The sequence below is a fragment of the Erpetoichthys calabaricus genome, chromosome 3 (genome assembly GCF_900747795.2).
Source record: "Erpetoichthys calabaricus chromosome 3, fErpCal1.3, whole genome shotgun sequence".
Classification (NCBI taxonomy): Eukaryota; Metazoa; Chordata; class Cladistia; order Polypteriformes; family Polypteridae; genus Erpetoichthys; species Erpetoichthys calabaricus.
Window position 1 is genome coordinate 11879793 of NC_041396.2, and position 17875 is coordinate 11897667.

The following is a 17875-nucleotide window of genomic DNA, read 5'->3' on the forward strand; positions in this document are numbered from 1 at the left end:
ATCGACTTCCCAACTGTGTTCAGAAGCCATTAAGAAGGCAAACAGTGTGTGGAGTACAAGTCACAGAAGGTTCTGCTCAGTCCTTATAACACACTGGTGAGGCCTCATCTGGAGTACTGGGTGCAGTTTTGGTCTCCAGGCTACAAAAAAGGATATAACAGCACTAGAAAAAGTCCAGAGAAAGATTAAAAGAGCTGAGCCTTTACAGTTTAAACTAAAGAAGATTAAGAGGAGACCTGACTGACATGTTTAAAATTATGAGGGGATCAAGACTGTGACTTTAAAATGAGTTCATCAAGAACATGGGGTTACCATTTGAAGCTTGTTAAGGGTAAATTTCACACAAACATTAGGAAGTTTTTCTTCACACAGAGAACCACAGACACTTAGAATAAGTGACAAAGTAGTGTGGTGAACAGGAGGACTTTAGGGACCTCCGAAACTCAACTTGATGTTATTTCAGATTAGGTACGTGGACATGTCTGGAAAGTTTTGTTGGGCTGAATGGCCTGTTCTCGTCTCAATTGTTCTAATGTTCATGTTGCTCATGATGGGAGCAAACTGATCACCTTTTCTAGCAACTGAGGACATTGTATGTAAAAACCTCAAAGAGAAAACTGGAATACATGGAATAAGATACCCAGTAGTGTGGTTTATTGATATTACTAGAAAATCTCACTTGCTAAGGTTTCCGAGAGTATTAAAGTCAGTTTTTATTTAGACACTACCAGATACGTTGAAGGTTAGGAACAGAAATTTCTGAACCAGCAAACAACTTTCAGGAAACTGCTGAAGAGGAAGTACTGGTTTTTGGGGGGTTGGGAGGATGAAATGCTTTCTAAAATCCTGCCTACTTCATGTCAGTCTAGTTAGCAACAAAATATTTTAGTCATTGCTAACCAATCCTATTGCCCAAACATCTAGTAACTCCTTATTTAGCTATCTTGGTTTGTTGTACCATAGGTATGTAACATTTCCTGTCTCATCGCCCAGCTCTCTGAAGAAGTGACCAGTTGTAGGAGCCTCCCTTCTGTAGAAGTAAAGAATTCTGACTTTGGATTACTGGGTTGGTCTCTCTTATACTTCACCATTGCTGTAACTCAGATTAAAAAGCCTTGCACCCCACTTCAGGAGAAGTCTAACACACTTTTTTTTTTCTTCCAGTACTGATCTCCAAAAATGAAACTGCATAGCCTCATCCTGTCATCAGCCATTCTCATCACAGCCATCTGGTCTTGTCTAGCCGAGGAGCCCACAAAGACGACCTTCTGTATAGATACGCCAGGAACGAATTTAAGAGAAGGAAGACCTGGGCAGCCTGGCCTGAAAGGAGACAAGGGAGACACAGGTTTGTGAGCAGTGTGTGTGCGTGTGTGTGTGTGTGTGTGTGTATTGGTGTGGGCACAGAGCTACCTAACCTCTGACCTGTAGCTAATTAGTGTATGAACTGTACAGCCTTGGGCATGTTGTTCTTCTAGTGATGAATAGTGGGAATGGTGATGGACAGGTTGACAGATGAGATTAGACAGGAGTCCCCGTGGACTATGATGTTTGCTGATGACATTGTGATCTGTAGCGATAGTAGGGAGCAGGTTGAGGAGACCCTGGAGAGGTGGAGATCTGCTCTACAGAGGAGAGAATGAAGGTCAGTAGGAACAAGACAGAATACATGTGTGTGAATGAGAGGGAGGTCAGTGGAATGGTGAGGATGCAAGGAGTAGAGTTGGCGAAGGTGGATGAGTTTAAATACTTGGGGTCAACACTACAGAGTAATGGGGATTGTGGAAGAGAAGTGAAAATGAGAGTGCAGGCAGAGTGGAATGGGTGGAGAAGAGTGTCAGGAGTGATTTGTGACAGACGGATATCAGCAACAGTGAAAGGGAAGGTCTACAGGACGGTATTGAGACCAGCTATGTTATATGGGCTAGAGACTGTGGCACTGACCAGAAAGCAGAAGACACAGCTGGAGGTAGCAGAGTTAAAGATGCTAAGATTTACATATGGTTTAACGTGGATGGACATGATTAGAAATGAGGACATTAGAGGGTCATCTCAGGTTGGACGGATGGGAGACAAATTCAGAGAGGCGAGATTGCATTGGTTTCGACATGTGCAGTGGAGAGATGAGGGATATATTGGTAGAAGAGCGCTAAGGATAGAGCTGCCAGGGAAGAGGAAAAGAAGAAGGCCTATATGGATGTAGTGAGAGAGGACATGCAGGTGATGGGTGTAACAGAACAAGATGTAGAGGACGGACGGACAGACAGACAGACAGACAGACAGACAGACAGACAGACAGACAGACAGACAGACAGACAGATAGATAGATAGATAGATAGATAGATAGATAGATAGATAGATAGATAGATAGATAGATAGATAGATACTTTACTAATCCCAAGGGGACATTCACATACTCCAGCAGCAGCATACTGATAAGCACAATATTAATTAAAGAGTGATAAAAACACAGTGCAAATTAAAAAGTGCAAGGTGGAGAGTGTGAGGCAGGTATAACAGACAATAACATTGTACAATGTTATCGTTTACCCCCCAAGGTGGAATTGAAGAGTCACATAGTGTGGGAGAGGAACAATCTCCTCAATCTGTCAGTGGAGCAGTACAGCAGTCTGTGACAGCAGTCTGTCGCTGACGCTGCTCCTCTTTCTGGAGATGATACTGTTCAGTGGGTGCAGTGGATACTCCATGATTGACAGGAGCCTGGGGCATGGCGGACCCGTGGCCTCAGGTGGTGAAGTAGCAGCCGCTCCGTGATCTTCATCAAATGTGACGTCAGAGCAACAGGCCGGAAGTCATTCAGCTCACTAGGACGTGATACCTTTGGGACTGGGGTGATGCAAGATGTTTTCAAAGCCTTGGGACTCTCCCCTGTTCCAGGCTCAGGTTGAAGATACGCTGTAGAGGACTCCCCAGCTCCAACGCACAGGCCTTCAAACAGTCATGACGATACTCCATCTGGACGCACTGCTTTAGTGGCACAAAGTCTCCTCAGCTCTCTGCTTACCTGGGCTGGTGTAATGGTGGGTGGGGGAAAACACTCTCCTATGCTGGTATCAGCAGAAGGATAGGTGGAGGATGCAGTACTCTGAGGTGAGAGTGGGTTAGGGTGGTCAAACCTGTTTAAGAAGTTGTTCATCAGGTTTGCTTTCTCCCTGTCTCTCTCAATGGTGGCGCCCTGCTTCGAGTTGCAGCCAGTGATGATCTTCATCCCATCCCACACTTCCTTCATGCTGTTATTCTGCAACTTCTGCTCCAGTTTTCTCCTTTACTGCTCCTTCGCCACCCTGAGCTGGACTCGGAGTTCCTTCTGCACGCGCTTGAGCTCATGCTGATCACAGCCTTTAACATTAGAATTACCAGAGTCTACAAAAAAACTTATAGATCTGGCTCACCTTAAAACCGTTCTCACCTCTCTTTTGTCTTCTAAATGTGCCGATTAAGACGAGCCAGCAAGCAGCCGGCTATTCCATCCCCCACCGTCGCAGAACGTTCACTAAGTTTTCCCAGCTCAGGCCTTGTTTGATTATTTGGGAGTGACTGAACTGCTAGACTTTTAGAGTGGAAATAATAGATCATTATTTGGAAGACACGCATTTCATGTGTGTTCCATTTCTACAGTAATCTGTGTAAACACATTTTTAAAACAGAAACACTTTTCATATTTTAGTAGTAAATGACAAAATGTAGGCATAAACTATATATTATATGAAGCCTGAAGTCCAAAGATCAAGTAAACAGTTTCACAAAAGGTTAAAGAGAAAACAACAGTTTCTGTAGCGTAGTGGTAAGATTTGCTGACTTGCAATCAAACATCCCACTGTAATCAAGAGTACCCGGTTCGATCCCGACTTCCTCCTAAATTTGCTGTTTTCAGTAATGATCTGTTCTTATTGTTAATATTATACAGTACACACATACACTTGGTTTGCGTCTGTAACACACGGTGTACATTTATAGAACTTGAAAAAGTTTCCGTTTTTTTTTCACTTTTGTTCTCTCTAAATCACGATCACGATACATACTAAGTCGCGGATAGATGACACAGACTGCTCAGCCAATCAGTGCGCAGCAGGCCTGTTGTGACTTAGAGACCCGAGTCAGCAGTTGTGTGTGGGAACTGTCAACATTTGAATCTGATGATTGTATATAAAACCGTGTCAGAACTTGTGCGCGAACGAGACTGGTAAAACTGTGGACGTGGATGTGAGTGGTGTGTGTGACTGAGAATGACTGGTGTGAAGCCTGAAGTCCAAATATCAAATAAACACTTTCATAAAAAGTACAAGTATAACAGAACAAGTGCGCTTTTATTCAAGAATGTAACTGAAGAAAAAAGAAAGCAGGTTGTGGTAAGCGGTTGATGCGACAGCTTGCATGGTGCAATGCTAAGAACTGCTGTCTCCCAATCAAGAGCTTCTGGGTTCGATGCTGGCAGCTTCTCAAGTTTGCCGTTTTGAGTAGAGAGCTGCTATTATTGTGAATATTATACAATAAAAACATACATTTGATTTACGTCTGTAACAACTGCTGTAAATTTGTAGTTATAATACACCGAAACTAATTGCATATCATTCAAAAATTTGATTCACTTGATCGTAATCATTCTGTAACAATATGATATTGCATGGAATGGCTAAACTATTCCAACTACCATGGCTGCTTTAGCGTTGTTAGAAGACATTGCAAATGGAAGAATCAGAAGAAAGTGCGTATTTATAGATGATGATGATGATGGCTGGCTTCTCAGTCGATTTCAGTTTCTGCACAGCTCTCCTCCTGGGGCTGTGTGTAGTTTTGGTCTCCAGGCTACAAAAAGGACATAACAGCACTAGAAAGGGTCCAGAGAAGAGCAACTAGACTGATTAGAGGGCTACAGGGGATGAGTTATGAGGAAAGATTAAAAGAGCCGAGCCTTTACAGTTTAAGAAAATGAAGATTAAGAGGTGACATGATTAAAGTGTTTCAAATTATGAAGGGAATTAGTCCAGTGGATCGAGACGGTGACTTTAAAATGAGTTCATCAAGAACACGGGGACACAGTTGGATACTTGTTAAGAGTGAATGCCGCACCAACATTTTTTTTTGGAAGAAATAAGTGGATTGGACTTGTGGGCTTTGTTGGGCTGAATGGCCTGTTCTTGTCTCGAGTGCTCTAATGTTCTAAAGAAGAGTTAAGCCATGTTCCCAAAACACAGGCCTACACCAAGATCATCCCGCCTAAGGACATGTTGATTTCAAGCTGTCATTTTTTAAACTTCATTTTACACTGAGAGTTTTTTAATCTCCATTGCATGCTACAGTCAACTGTTAATGACGATTTCAAGTTCACCCTCTAGTGTCAATCTCACATGCTAAGATTTTATTCTTAAATTCAGGCCTTCAAAACTCCCAACACTGGTGGACTGGTGCCTGCCATTCAAGAGCACTTGAGGTCGCCTCCTGGTCCATCACTTTCAGTTTTCATTTCACATTCTGGATTTTTAACACTAGAATTACCAGAGTCTACGAAAAAACTCGTAGATCCGGCCCACCTTAAATCTCTTCTTAAATCCGTTCACACCTCTCCGCCAGCGTCTCTTGTCCTCTAAATGTGCTGATAAAAGACAAGCTGCCAGCAGCCGGCTATTCCATCCCCCCTCCGACTTAGAACGTGAACGCACTTTTCCCAGCTCATGCCTTGATTGATTGTCTGGGAGTGAACTGGAGTTTTAGAGTTGAAATAATAGATCGTTATTTGGAACACACGCATTCCATGTGTGTACCGTTTCTACAGTAATCTGTGCAAACACATTGTTAAAACAGAAACTTTTTCATATTTTAGTAATAAATGTTACAAAACGTAGGCAAAAACTATAGAATGTGTAAAGCCCGAGTTCCTAAGATCAAATAAACACTTCCACAAAAGCTTCACACACCATACAACAGCTTCTGTGGCATAGCGTGCTAAGATTTGCCTCTCAGACCGAGTAGCTTTTCTCTGCCTCACAAACATGAGTTCAATTCCACGCTGGGGATAAAGTGTTACTTCTTTTTTTTCTTTTTAACCTCAAACGGACATAAAATTTGTAAATTGGTATGCACTGTTAGTTAATGAGATCGTTATATTTTCATGTGGGATGCTCCTTTTAAAATATTTTTTTAACAATTGAGACTGCAATTAACATGAACAACTGTCCTTATAACTTATTTTTTTCAAGATCCATAACACACAGACAGACCGAGCACTGCGTAATACTTAGAGAGCCAGATCGGGGGTCGGGGGGGTTGGGGGTGCTGGTGATGAGCTTATTCAGTGCTGCAGGAACAACACACATGTTGATTTTTTTTTTCTTTCAGTACATGTGCCTTCCCTGTTTATTTGTATATCTCTGCCTGTCTGTCTCTGTATTACGCAGTGCTCGGTCTGTCTGTGTGTTATGGATCTTGAAAAAAATAAGTTATAAGGACAGCTGTTCATGTTAATTGCAGTCTCAACTGTTAAAAAAATATTTTAAAAGGAGCATCCCACATGAAAATATAACGATCTCATTAACTGACAGTGCATACCAATTTACAAACTTTATGTCCGTTTGAGGTTAAAAAGAAAAAAAAGAAGTAACACTTTATCCCCAGCGTGGAATTGAACTCATGTTTGTGAGGCAGAGAAAAGCTACTCAGTCTGAGAAGCAAATCTTAGCATGCTACACCACAGAAGCTGTTGTATGGTGTGTGAAGCTTTTGTGGAAGTGTTTATTTGATCTTAGGAACTCGGGCTTTACACATTCGATAGTTTATGCCGGGCGGCGCGGTGGCGCAGTGGTAGTGCTGCTGCCTCGCAGTTAGGAGACCCAGGTTCGCTTCCCGGGTCCTCCCTGCGTGGAGTTTGCATGTTCTCCCCGTGTCTGCGTGGGTTTCCTCCGGGCACTCCGGTTTCCTCCCACAGTCCAAAGACATGCAGGTTAGGCGGATTGGCGATTCTAAATTGTCCCTAGTGTGTGCTTGGTGTGTGTGTGTGTGTGAGTCCTCTGGTGGGTTGGCACCCTGCCCAGGATTGGTTCCTGCCTTGTGCCCTGTGTTGGCTGGGATTGGCTCCAGCAGACCCCCATGACCCTGTGTTCGGATTCAGTGGATTGGAAAATGGATGGATGGATAATTTATGCCTACATTTTGTAACATTTATTACTAAAATATGAAAAAGTTTCTGTTTTAACAATGTGTTTACACAGATTACTGTAGAAACGGTACACACATGGAATGCGTGTGTTCCAAATAACGATCGTATTATTTCAACTCTAAAACTCCAGTTCACTCCCAGACAATCAATCAAGGCATGAGCTGGGAAAAGTGCGTTCACGTTCTAAGTCGGAGGGGGGATGGAATAGCCGGCTGCTGGCAGCTTGTCTTTTATCCGCACATTTAGATGGAAGAAGAGCTTGTCATTAATGTGGACCCCCAAGTATCTATAGGAGTGGACCACCTCCACATCTACTCCTTGAATAATGGCTGGACACAGATGCTCTTTGGTGTGGTGAAGGTCAATTCCTTGGTGCTGATGTCACGCTGCAGACAGTTCTCAGAGTTGTCCCCCTTCTCCTCTGCCTCATCCCCCTTATCAATACACCCTCATAAGTGCAGACTCGTCTGAGAATTTCTGCAGGTGACCTGACCTGCTGTTAAATTTATAGTCTGTGGTGTACAGAGTGAAGAGAAAAGCAGACAGGCCTGTTCCTTGTGGTTCAACTATGTCAGGTGTATTGATACATGTGGAGTAACTTGTTCAATTTGCTTTGTTAATATTCAGGGCCGCCAGCCAATGAGAGACGCATCGCAGCGCTGGAATCCCAACTTGAGTCAATGTCCAGGCTCTGGGAGCAGTTTGCTAAACTTGAAAGACGTAAGTAGTGCAGCTCTGTCTACAGCATGGCAATAGCAGGTGTACCTTTGAAGTCCAGTTCATTGTAAGGAGTCAATGCCTATGTCAGAAGCACTGGAGGCAGATGCCAGCTCTGGGGGGGGTGCCAGTCCCTTGTAGGGCCCATTTACATACAGTGCCCTTCATAATGTTTGGGACAACGACTAATTTTTCCTTGATTTCCCCCTCTGCTTCACAGTTTAAAATTAGAAATCAAACAATTCAGACATCGTGATTAAAGTGCACATGGCAGACTTTCATTTAAGGGGACTTACAGACTTTTCAGTCACACAACACTTTTCTCTACATGGTCCCCCATTTCTTGTCACCATAATGTTTGGGACACAGCAATGGCAGGTCTGTTAAAGCCGTCATTTTTAGGATTTTGTCACATATCCCAGCATGCTATGACTACTTGACATCTGCAATTCACAGAAATCAGCAGGGGCTGAAGGTCTTCTCAGGTGATGCTCTGCCAAGCCTCTCATGCAGCCATATTCTGCTCCTGCTTGTTTCTTCATGTTTGCTCCTAAGCATATGGAAGGCCTGCTCAGTTGTATTGAGATCAGGTGTCTGGCTTGGCCATTCAAGAATTTTTGATTTTTTAGCTTTGATAAACTCCTGTGTGTCCTCAGCAGTGTGTTTGGCTCGTTACCTTGTGAGAGGATGAAGTACTGCCCATTGAGTTTGAAAGTCTTTACCTGACCTTGAGCAGATTAGATATTTCTATACACCTCAGAATTCATTGTGGCGTCAGCAGTTCCATCATCAATGAAGAGAAGTGTGCCAGGACCTGTGGCAGCCATACATGCCCAAGCCATAACACCCCCAGCACCGACATGTTTAACAGATGAGGTGGTCTGCTTTGGATCTCGGGCAGTTCCTTGTCATCTTTACACTTTGCTCTCACCATCACTCTGATGAGGTTCATCTTTATCTCGTCTGTCCACAAGATCTTCTCCCAGAATTCTGCAGGATCTTTGATGTCCATGTTCCCAAACAGTAATCTAGCCGTCCTGTTTGTATGGTTTGCATCTTGCAGCGTGGCCTCTGTGTTTCTGTTCATGAAGTCTTCTGCTGATATTCGTCTCTGACACACACACATCGGCCCCCTGAAATCTGTTTCTGATCTGTCAGTCAGGAGTTTTTGGCTTTTCCTTAATCATAGTGAGGATTCTTCTATCATCTGCAGTGCAGGTCTTCCTTGGCCTACCAGACCTTATCTATCTTACAGAGAGACCTAAGTATGTGCGTCTCGGGAACTGCAGGTCTGACATTGTGGTCAGCAGCACAGGAGCACCGCAGGGGACTGTGCTTTATCCGGTCCTGTTTAGCCTATATACATCAGACTTCCAATACAACTCGGAGTCCTGCCACGTGCAAAAGTTCGCTGACGACACTGCTATCGTGGGCTGCATCAGGAGTGGGCAGGAGGAGGAGTATAGGAACCAAATCAAGGACTTTGTTAAATGGTGCGACTCAAACCACCTACACCTGAACACCAGCAAAACCAAGGAGCTGGTGGTGGATTTTAGGAGGACCAGGCCCCTCATGGACCCTGTGATCATCAGAGGTGACTGTGTGCAGAGGGTGCAGACCTATAAATACCTGAGAGTGCACCTGGATGATAAACTGGACTGGACTGCCAAATACTGATGCTCTGTGCAAGAGAGGACAGAGCGGACTATACTTATTTAGAAGGCTGGCGTCCTTCAATATCTGCGATAAGATGCTGCAGATGTTCTATCTGACGGTTGTGGCGAGCGCCCTCTTCTACGCAGTGGTGGGCTGGGGAGGCGGCATAAAGAAGAGGGACGCCTCACGCCTGGACAAACTGGTGAGGAAGGCAGGCTCTATTGTAGTCACGGAGCTGGACAGTTTGACATCTGTGGCAGATCGACGGGCGCTGAGCAGACTCCTGTCAATCATGGAGAATCCACTGCATGCACTGAACAGGATCATCTCCAGGCAGAGGAGCAGCTTCAGCGACAGACTGCTGTGACAGACTGAGGAGATCATTCCTCCCCCACACTCTGCGACTCTTCAATTCCACTCTATCTATCTATCTATCTATCTATCTATCTATCTATCTATCTATCTATCTATCTATCTATCTATCTATCTATCTATCTATCTATCTATCTATCTATCTATCTATCTATCTATCTATCTATCAGTCCCTTTGTGATTACTGAGCCCACCAGTGTGTTCTTTCTTCTTCATGATATTCCAGACAGTTGATTTCGAGTTTTACCAAAGTCTCTAATGGTTTTATTCTTGTTCTTCAGCCTCATTATGGCTTCTATGACTTTCATTGGCATAGCTCTTGCCCTCATGTTGAACAACGGTAACTACAGACCCCAAAGGGTAGATTTAAGCCGAGGTATTTTATGAAGCAACAAAACCCACCCAAGGAATGACAAACACCTCTGACGCCAAACATTACGGTGCCCAGAAATGGGGTGACCGTGTAAAGAAATGTTCTGACTGAAATGTCTGCAAAATGAAAGTCTGCCATGTGCACTTTAATCCTGTCTGATTTTGTTTGATTTGCAATTTTAAACTTTGGAAGAAAGTTGTAGCAGCGCTACTGGGGAGTGAAACCTTTAACTCCCAGCAGCCTCTGCAGTGGCTCTGATTGGTTCTAATTTTTTGTCTGATGAGGGTGCAGGGGCTGCTGGAGACAAGGAGGCTGGCGCAAGATTTTAAAAGAGGCCAGTTATATATATATATTTGTTGTTTTGTGTCTGGAGTTACCTGTCTGTTTGCCTTCCCGTTCAATGCCTGTGGATTCTTGTGTTTGTCCTGGAGATCGTCTCCTGTTCAGTGTATGGACCGTCTGGTGTATTCATGCTGCACGAGGACTGCATTAGGATTGGTTGTCGACCAGCGAAGATCCCATTTCCTGATCCCATCAGGAAATACTGGTAGGGCTGATCGTTACATTCACATACAGCGAGCTGATCTCTGGACTATCCATTTTTATCATTTCATTACATCAGTTGCCGTTTTTTATGGACTTCATCGTGTGTGGGTTTTGTTAGTTGTTTGTTATTGTTGAATTAGGGTTTATTGTATAATTTCTGGAAGGGAACTGTGGTGGGATTGTTGCAGTTTGCATAGTGTGAAAAGATTAAGACGGACACAAAAAGAGGTTTGAGGGCAGCCGCCAGTATATTTCAAAATAGGCTGCCTAAAGATGATGGTTGGTTCAGAGTTTTACAGACTTTAGTCCAAACAAGAACAGACAGGCAAACATGGCTGCTTTAAAGTCAGACAGGGGATGTGTCGTCATCTGGCCCAGAACCGGAAATGATGTCATCAGCCCGGAAGTGAAGTGATCCCGGAAGTGTTAACTTTATTCTTCTTTAACCATTTTTTGGTAGAACAACTTGTGTGCTTAGGGTTGTTGTCTTGCTGCATGACCCACCTTCTCTTGAGATTCAGTTCATGTCCTGATATTTTCCTTTAGAATTCTCTGATATAATTCAGAATTCATTGTTCCATCAATGAAGGCAAGCTGTCCTGGCCCAGATGCAGCAAAACAGGCCCAAACCATGATACCACCACCACCATGTTTCACAGATGGGATAAGGTTCTTACACTGGAATGCAGTGTTTTCCTTTCTCCAATCAAAATGCTTTTCATGTAAACTAAAAAGTTCTATTTTGGTCTCATCTTTCCACAAAACATTCTTCCAATAGCCTTCTGGTTTGTCCATGTGATCTTTAGCAAACTGCAGACGAGCAGCAATGTTTTTTTGAAGAGCAGTGGCTTTCTCCTTGCAACCCTGCCATGCACACCATTGTTGTTGAGTGTTCTCCTGATGGTGGACTCATGAACATGAACATTAGCCAATGTGAGAGAGGCCTTCAGGTGCTTAGAAGTTCCCCTGGGGTCCTTTGTGACCTTGCCGACTATTACACGCCTTGCTCTTGGAGTGATCTTTGTTGGTCGATCACTCCTGGGGAGGGTAACAATGGTCTTGAATTTCCTCCATTTGTACACAATCTGTCTGATTGTGGATTGGTGGAGTCCAAACTCTTTACAGATGGTTTTGTAATCTTTTCCAGCCTGATGAGCATCAACAACTCTTTGTCTGAGGTCCTCAGAAATCTCCGTTGTTCGTGCCATGATACACTTCCACAAACGTGTGTTGTGAAGAGCAGACTTTGATAGATCCCTGTTCTTTAAATAACACAGGGTGCCCACTCACACCTGATTGTCGTCCCATTGATTGAAAACACCGGACTCAAATTTCACCTTCAAACTGCTAATCCTAGAGGTTCACATACTTTTGCCACTCACAAATATGTAATATTTAATCATTTTCCTTAATAAATAAATGACTAAGTATAATATTTTTGTCTCATTTGTTTAACTGGTTTCTCTTTATCTACTTTTAGGACTTGAGTTAAAATCTGATGACGTTTTAGGTCATATTTATGCAGAAATATAGAAAATTCTAATGAGTTCACAAACTTTCAAGCACAGCTGTATATTTTATTTATTATTGTTTAATACAGTCTTCAATTTCTGTTTTATTACTGTTTGGTTTTTGTCTCCGGGAGGGAGTGTGTGTGTGTATGAGTCGGGCCAAGGCAGGGTGTAGTCCTAGGATCCCCAGCGAAAAAAATAAATAAATCACCGTCATAGATAGTGTGAATCTTAGCTGAGTTTTTAGTCTGCTACAACGTGTCTTTGTCCCAAACATTATGGAGAGCAGTATATATGTCAATTTACAATCAAAAGACTGACTTAATAAAGATGCCTTCTGGGATGCTGGAAGAGCCTGTCCACTCCAGGTAGTAGCTGGTCTGGGATTTACAACCAAGTCTGCCTTCCAGAGATGTGAGGTAGGAGCATCAATCAATGTGCCCTCCACCCCAGCACCTTAGAATCAAATCAATTCAAATTTAAATGTAGGGGCTTATCCCCTAATTCTCCATTCTGAGCCTTATGCTATTCCACTAGGATCATGTCTCCAAATGAAAAGGGAATCATCCAGACCTCATCTGGAGGCCTAAGAAAAATCCTGAGTTTTATGGACCTGCTAAATCACAACAGCATTTGCATTTATGTTTTTGGTCAAAAAAGGTGTGATACAATCCCGAATGAGGCACATGACCCGCATTGTGAGTGAGCGTCAGTTATGGCACTACAGCCATATGGCGCAATTCTCCGAGGGTTGAGGACCTGAGTGGCTGGACCAGGCCAAGGAGATGCCCACGTAACCCCTGGCTGTGGCACGTAGATGGTCATTTCCAGAGGGTGGGACTGGGGGGTTATCAACCACTATCCCAAGCTGTTTCGTCAGGTAGTGGGTGGGGCAATGTGCTGTAGCAGTGCCTGCTCCCCAACCTGGCCTGACCCGAAGTCTTGTGACATGCTTTACTTTGTCTGTCAGTCAGTCAGTCACTCAGTCATTGTCTAACATGCTTAGTCCTAAACACAGTTGCCAGAGCCTATCCCAGCAAGCATAGGGCACCAGTCCATCACAGGGTGAACACACACCCACACACCAACCATTAATTTCCACTGGTGCCCTCTCCAACATGTTTCACCATTTAGTTGAAAGAATTCTGCTGGATCTACTTTATCAATGCCTTTGAGGATTTTGAATGCCTGGATTAGGTCCCCATGTGTGTCAATTTAACACCAATTCACCTAACTTGCATGTCTTTGAACTGTGGGAGTAAACAGCCCCACAAACATGGGAAGAACATGCAAACCCCACTCAAGTTTGGACACGGGATGCGAACCCTGGTCTCCTTACTGCGAGGCAGCAGCACTAACACCGCCCCACCGCGCTTTGCTTTGTAAACCTGACAATTCATTTCAAGTTTAGCATGAAGAAGCAGCGATTGACAGTCGAACCACCAATGACATCACTTCCCGAACCCTCCTCTTCCTGTTCTCCAGCCTGAAAACAGACTCCACCACCATCTTGAGGGGTCGACTCCTGACTCCTACCTCAAAAGATGCAACAGCGTATTATTATTATTATTATTATTATTATTATTATTATTATTATTATCACAGCTGTGGCCAAAAGTTTTGAGAATGACACAAGTGTTGGTTTTCACAAAGTTTGCTGGTTCGGTGTTTTAGACCGTTTTGTCAGATGTTTCTATGGTACACTGAAGTAGAATTACAAGCAGTTCATAAGTTTCAAAGGCTTTTATTGACAATGACATGAAGTTTATGCACAGAGTCAACATTTGCACTGTTGGCCCTTCTTTCTTTTTCAAGACCTCTGCAATTGACCCTGATACGCTGGCAATCATCTTCTGGGCCAAATCCCGACTGATGGCAGCTGCCCATTCTTGCAGAATCGATGCTTGGAGTTTGTCAGAATTGGTGGGTGTTTGTTTGTCCACCCGCCTCTTGAGGATTGACCACAAGTTCTCAATGGGGAGCTTCCTGGCCATGTACCCCAAAATTTCAATGTTTTGTTCTCCAAGCCACTTAGTTCTCACTTTTGCCTTATGGCCTGGTGCTCCATCAGGTTGGTCACCAAACTGTTGTTGGATGGTTGGGAGAAGTTACACTCGGAGGATGTTATTGGCTCTTGTAATTCTACTTCAGTATACCACAGAAACATCTGACAAAAAGATCTCAAAACACTGAAGCAGCAAACTTTTTGAAAACCAACGCTTGGGTCATTATCAAAACTTTTGGCCGCAACTGTATATTTTTGCTACTGTTCTTTCTTTTGGTGGCGTATTTTTAATTATATAGGGTTCCTTATTCCTTATTCTACTTTACAACAAATTTTGCTTGAAGAGAAGCACCATTAGTTTTGCAAAGTGAAGTAAAATATCTATCTATCTATCTATCTATCTATCTATCTATCTATCTATCTATCTATCTATCTATCTATCTATCTATCTATCTATCTATCTATCTATCTATCTATCTATCTATCTAAAACACTGAGTTTTGCTGCAAGACCAGCTTCAACACTCTTGGTTAGATTGTTAGACTCCCTGCTCGTTTCCTGACTTACATTTGTGACTCATCTTCTGGATAAATGTCCTTTATTCTGTTTAGCTCAAGCATACCAGACAATACAACAAATCAGGGTGTCCAACTCCGGTCCTGGTTTTCATTCTAACCCTTTTCCTAATCAGTGATCAGTTTTCAGTGCTAATTAACTCCCTTACCCTTCATTTTAAGAGCCCTGTTTTCAAGGATTCAGTCCTCTGAATTGATTCATCTCTTCATTAAATGGCAGCCAAACAGAAATGAGATGTGAAACGAGCCGACAGATGACCAGCTAAACTGGAACATCAAACTCCCAGCCAGTTTCACTTCAATCAGTTTCTTAATGAGAAGCCAATTTTTGCTGTTCATTAAAGCTGTCATTAAATATCAGAACTTGTTGCTGCTCTCATCCTTCCACAGCAGACTGTTAATTTTCTGTTTTTCTAAGACCACTGTCAAGATGTTTTGGTGACCTGAGCAGACCAACATGACTGAGACCTTCACCTTTCTTTATTTTCAGGTTAGCTGGTCATGTTTTGTGTCTCCTTATTGTTTGGCTGCTCATTAAGGAAAAAAGAAGCAACTAAGGGGGTCTGAGTAACGTCAATTAAAACAAAGGCAAAACAAGTGAATCAGCAGCAATTAAGAACATGGTTAGAATGAAAACTGGCAGCCACTGCTGCCCAGCAGGACCGAAGTTGGACACCCCTGCACTAAATGAAGCCCGGGCACCATTACTATAGTCCAAGGAGTGTACCTTGACCAATCGGCCTGTTTCCTTCATCACATTAGATGATTTATCATGTTTCACATGCTTTATTTACCAAGTTAGATTTCTTCCCATCCTATCTTGTGTTCTTCCTCTCAGGCTTTACCTTCACACACTGGAGGCTTCATAAACACAAGCTCTTTGCTGTCACCCTCAATCGAGGCACCTTTGAAAATGGCCTGAAGCTCTGCCAGGAGGCAGGAGGTATTATGCCGTACCCAGAGAATGAAGAGGAAAACAACATCTTCCGCGATTTGTACAATATAGTCGGACTGATTTACATCGGTGCCACTGATACGGAGACAGAGGGGACCTTCGTGGACCTTAACGGCAGACCTTTGTCATTCACTAAGTGGAAGGCTGGAGAGCCCAGTAACGGAGAAGGCAACGAGAACTGCATTCATATTTGGGATAACGGAGAGTGGAATGACAAAAACTGCAATAGTGAAATGCATGCCATCTGCCTGTTTCTGCCAAGTTCTGCGTAGTTTTACATTGCCAGGAGAAGTTGGGGTTATTGAGAGGGTTTAATTGGCACAGACAAAGCTTCTCCATTTAGCTTGCCTGGATCAGCTACCAGGCTTTTACAAGCAGATGTGTATCATGAAATAAATGCTTATTGCTATTTCTATTTCTTAGTCCCTAGTGTTATTGTGTGGACTTTCTTACACCTTCCTGTGTGTGTGTTTTTTTTTTGTTTAGAATTTGAATTTGCTACTGTGAGCCTGGGTCTGAACACCATCAGACAGACACCAACACTTTATAAAACACACAGATTTATTAAACCAAAAGTCCCACACAGCACACAGTGCTCCCACACCATACACCCTTAACACAGGCCTTCCTCTCAGTCTCCATGGGCCGCCCTTCCCCTCCTCAAGGGAGCTTCGTCCTGCTCCCGCTCCCAACTTTAGCTCCCCGATTGTAGGAAGGCGGCCCCTTTTATTTCCACCTGGATGTGCTCTTGTGGCAGCACCTCCTGGTGTGGCGGAAGTGCTGCCCTTGCACCCGGAAGCACTCCGGGTCGTCCCTGGAAGGTCCTTCCTCCACCTTCCCATAGTGTGGCAGAAGTGTTGATCTCCCGGGCTCCACGACACTCGGAGTGCCCCCTGTGGGGTTGAGCCTCCTTGCTCCTTCCCCGTGGTCCCCTCAACATCCAGGACGGTTGCCCCCTCATGGCCCGGGAGACGTATAGATCACCTCCCAGTCCTTCCAGGCGTCCCTGCTGGGTCTGACCCCCAGCCTCCTGTGACACTACTAATTTTAAGCTTCAGTTCTGTTTTCACCTCACTGGTTTAATTTACCATCTTGTTTTCTTTATTGTCACATTTCACATTCATTTCTGCTGGTTGACGTCACCCCCTCTTACAGTATTAACATGGCAGCCGAGACACAGTACAGCATCCTTCAGCAGGTAAATCTGTCAAAGAAGACCAAAATCTTAGAAGTTTAGTGAAATCTAAGGTGATGTTTCATGTTTCTGATCAAGGCTTTGGCAATGAATATTCTATTGATAGGCCCTTTGAATTCAAGGCATTTTGGTGTTTCATGATTTCCTATGTAAGTGCTCAAGAGGGTAGACTGGCATCCCAGCCAGGATGGAAAGTGTGGTCTACAGGGGGGCACTCCACCTCCTCAAAAGACAAATGCAGGCACAAGTTCTTTCTAATACACAGGTTTTTATTTACAGGTGGGAAACTCTTCCCAAATGTTTCCCACTCACTGAAACAGTACAACAAGCACAGATAATAAAGGACACAACAATTCCTTTCTTTTCTTCTTCTTTCTCTCTTCCTCTGTCTCTCCTTCCGCCTCCATTCCTCCCCACAAGCTTCATCCCTCTTTCTCCCAACACTGGCTCCTGGAGCAGTGGCAGTGGGCTTTTTTCATCCAGTATTTCCAGTGACCCCTTAGTGTGATCCAGAAGCACTTGAGGTGGAAAGCCCAACCAAGTATGGCTCCTCTGTCCCTACAGCAATCCTCCACTCCAGCAGCACTCACAGAACCCAACAGGGCTGTGCCAAACTCCAACTCCCATGAATCCCTGTGGGAATTCAAGACACTGCTGCAACCCAGTGGGGCTGCCATCCAGCATTCCGGGGGAGGTAATGTTCTGTGCCTGTTTTCTACCCTGGTCCTTCAATTATTAAGGCATCCTGGGCGGTTAATGTCTCTGGCTGTCTACCACAAAGCTAATTTCCTGCCAA

General features: G+C 43.8%; 3 protein-coding genes across 6 annotated transcripts in view; 2 read left to right on the forward strand and 1 right to left on the reverse strand.

Moving 5' to 3' along the window:
• Window positions 1-17875, reverse strand: part of LOC114647755 (mannose-binding protein A-like) — a 473727-nt gene that overhangs the window by 261635 nt on the left and 194217 nt on the right. The gene's annotated exons all lie outside the window — the stretch shown is intronic.
• Window positions 1-17875, forward strand: part of LOC114647655 (mannose-binding protein A-like) — a 199198-nt gene that overhangs the window by 114122 nt on the left and 67201 nt on the right. The window lies entirely within an intron of this gene.
• On the forward strand, window positions 843-16297 carry LOC114647748 (mannose-binding protein-like). The gene is made up of 4 exons (XM_028796370.2): window positions 843-1066; window positions 1165-1348; window positions 7802-7894; window positions 15768-16297. The coding sequence occupies exons 2-4, from the start codon at window positions 1180-1182 to the stop codon at window positions 16154-16156; spliced, it is 651 nt and encodes a 216-aa protein (XP_028652203.1). The 5' UTR covers window positions 843-1066; window positions 1165-1179; the 3' UTR covers window positions 16157-16297.

What these genes read in the sequence shown, in the direction of transcription:
- LOC114647748 (XM_028796370.2), top strand. Translation starts at nt 1,180, where the DNA reads ATGAAACTGCATAGCCTCATCCTGTCATCAGCCATTCTCATCACAGCC. An exon ending in AGGAGACAAGGGAGACACAG is followed by an intron (nt 1,349 to 7,801) that starts GTTTGTGAGCAG and finishes GTTAATATTCAG; the next exon opens with GGCCGCCAGCCAATGAGAGA. An exon ending in GTTTGCTAAACTTGAAAGAC is followed by an intron (nt 7,895 to 15,767) that starts GTAAGTAGTGCA and finishes TCTTCCTCTCAG; the next exon opens with GCTTTACCTTCACACACTGG.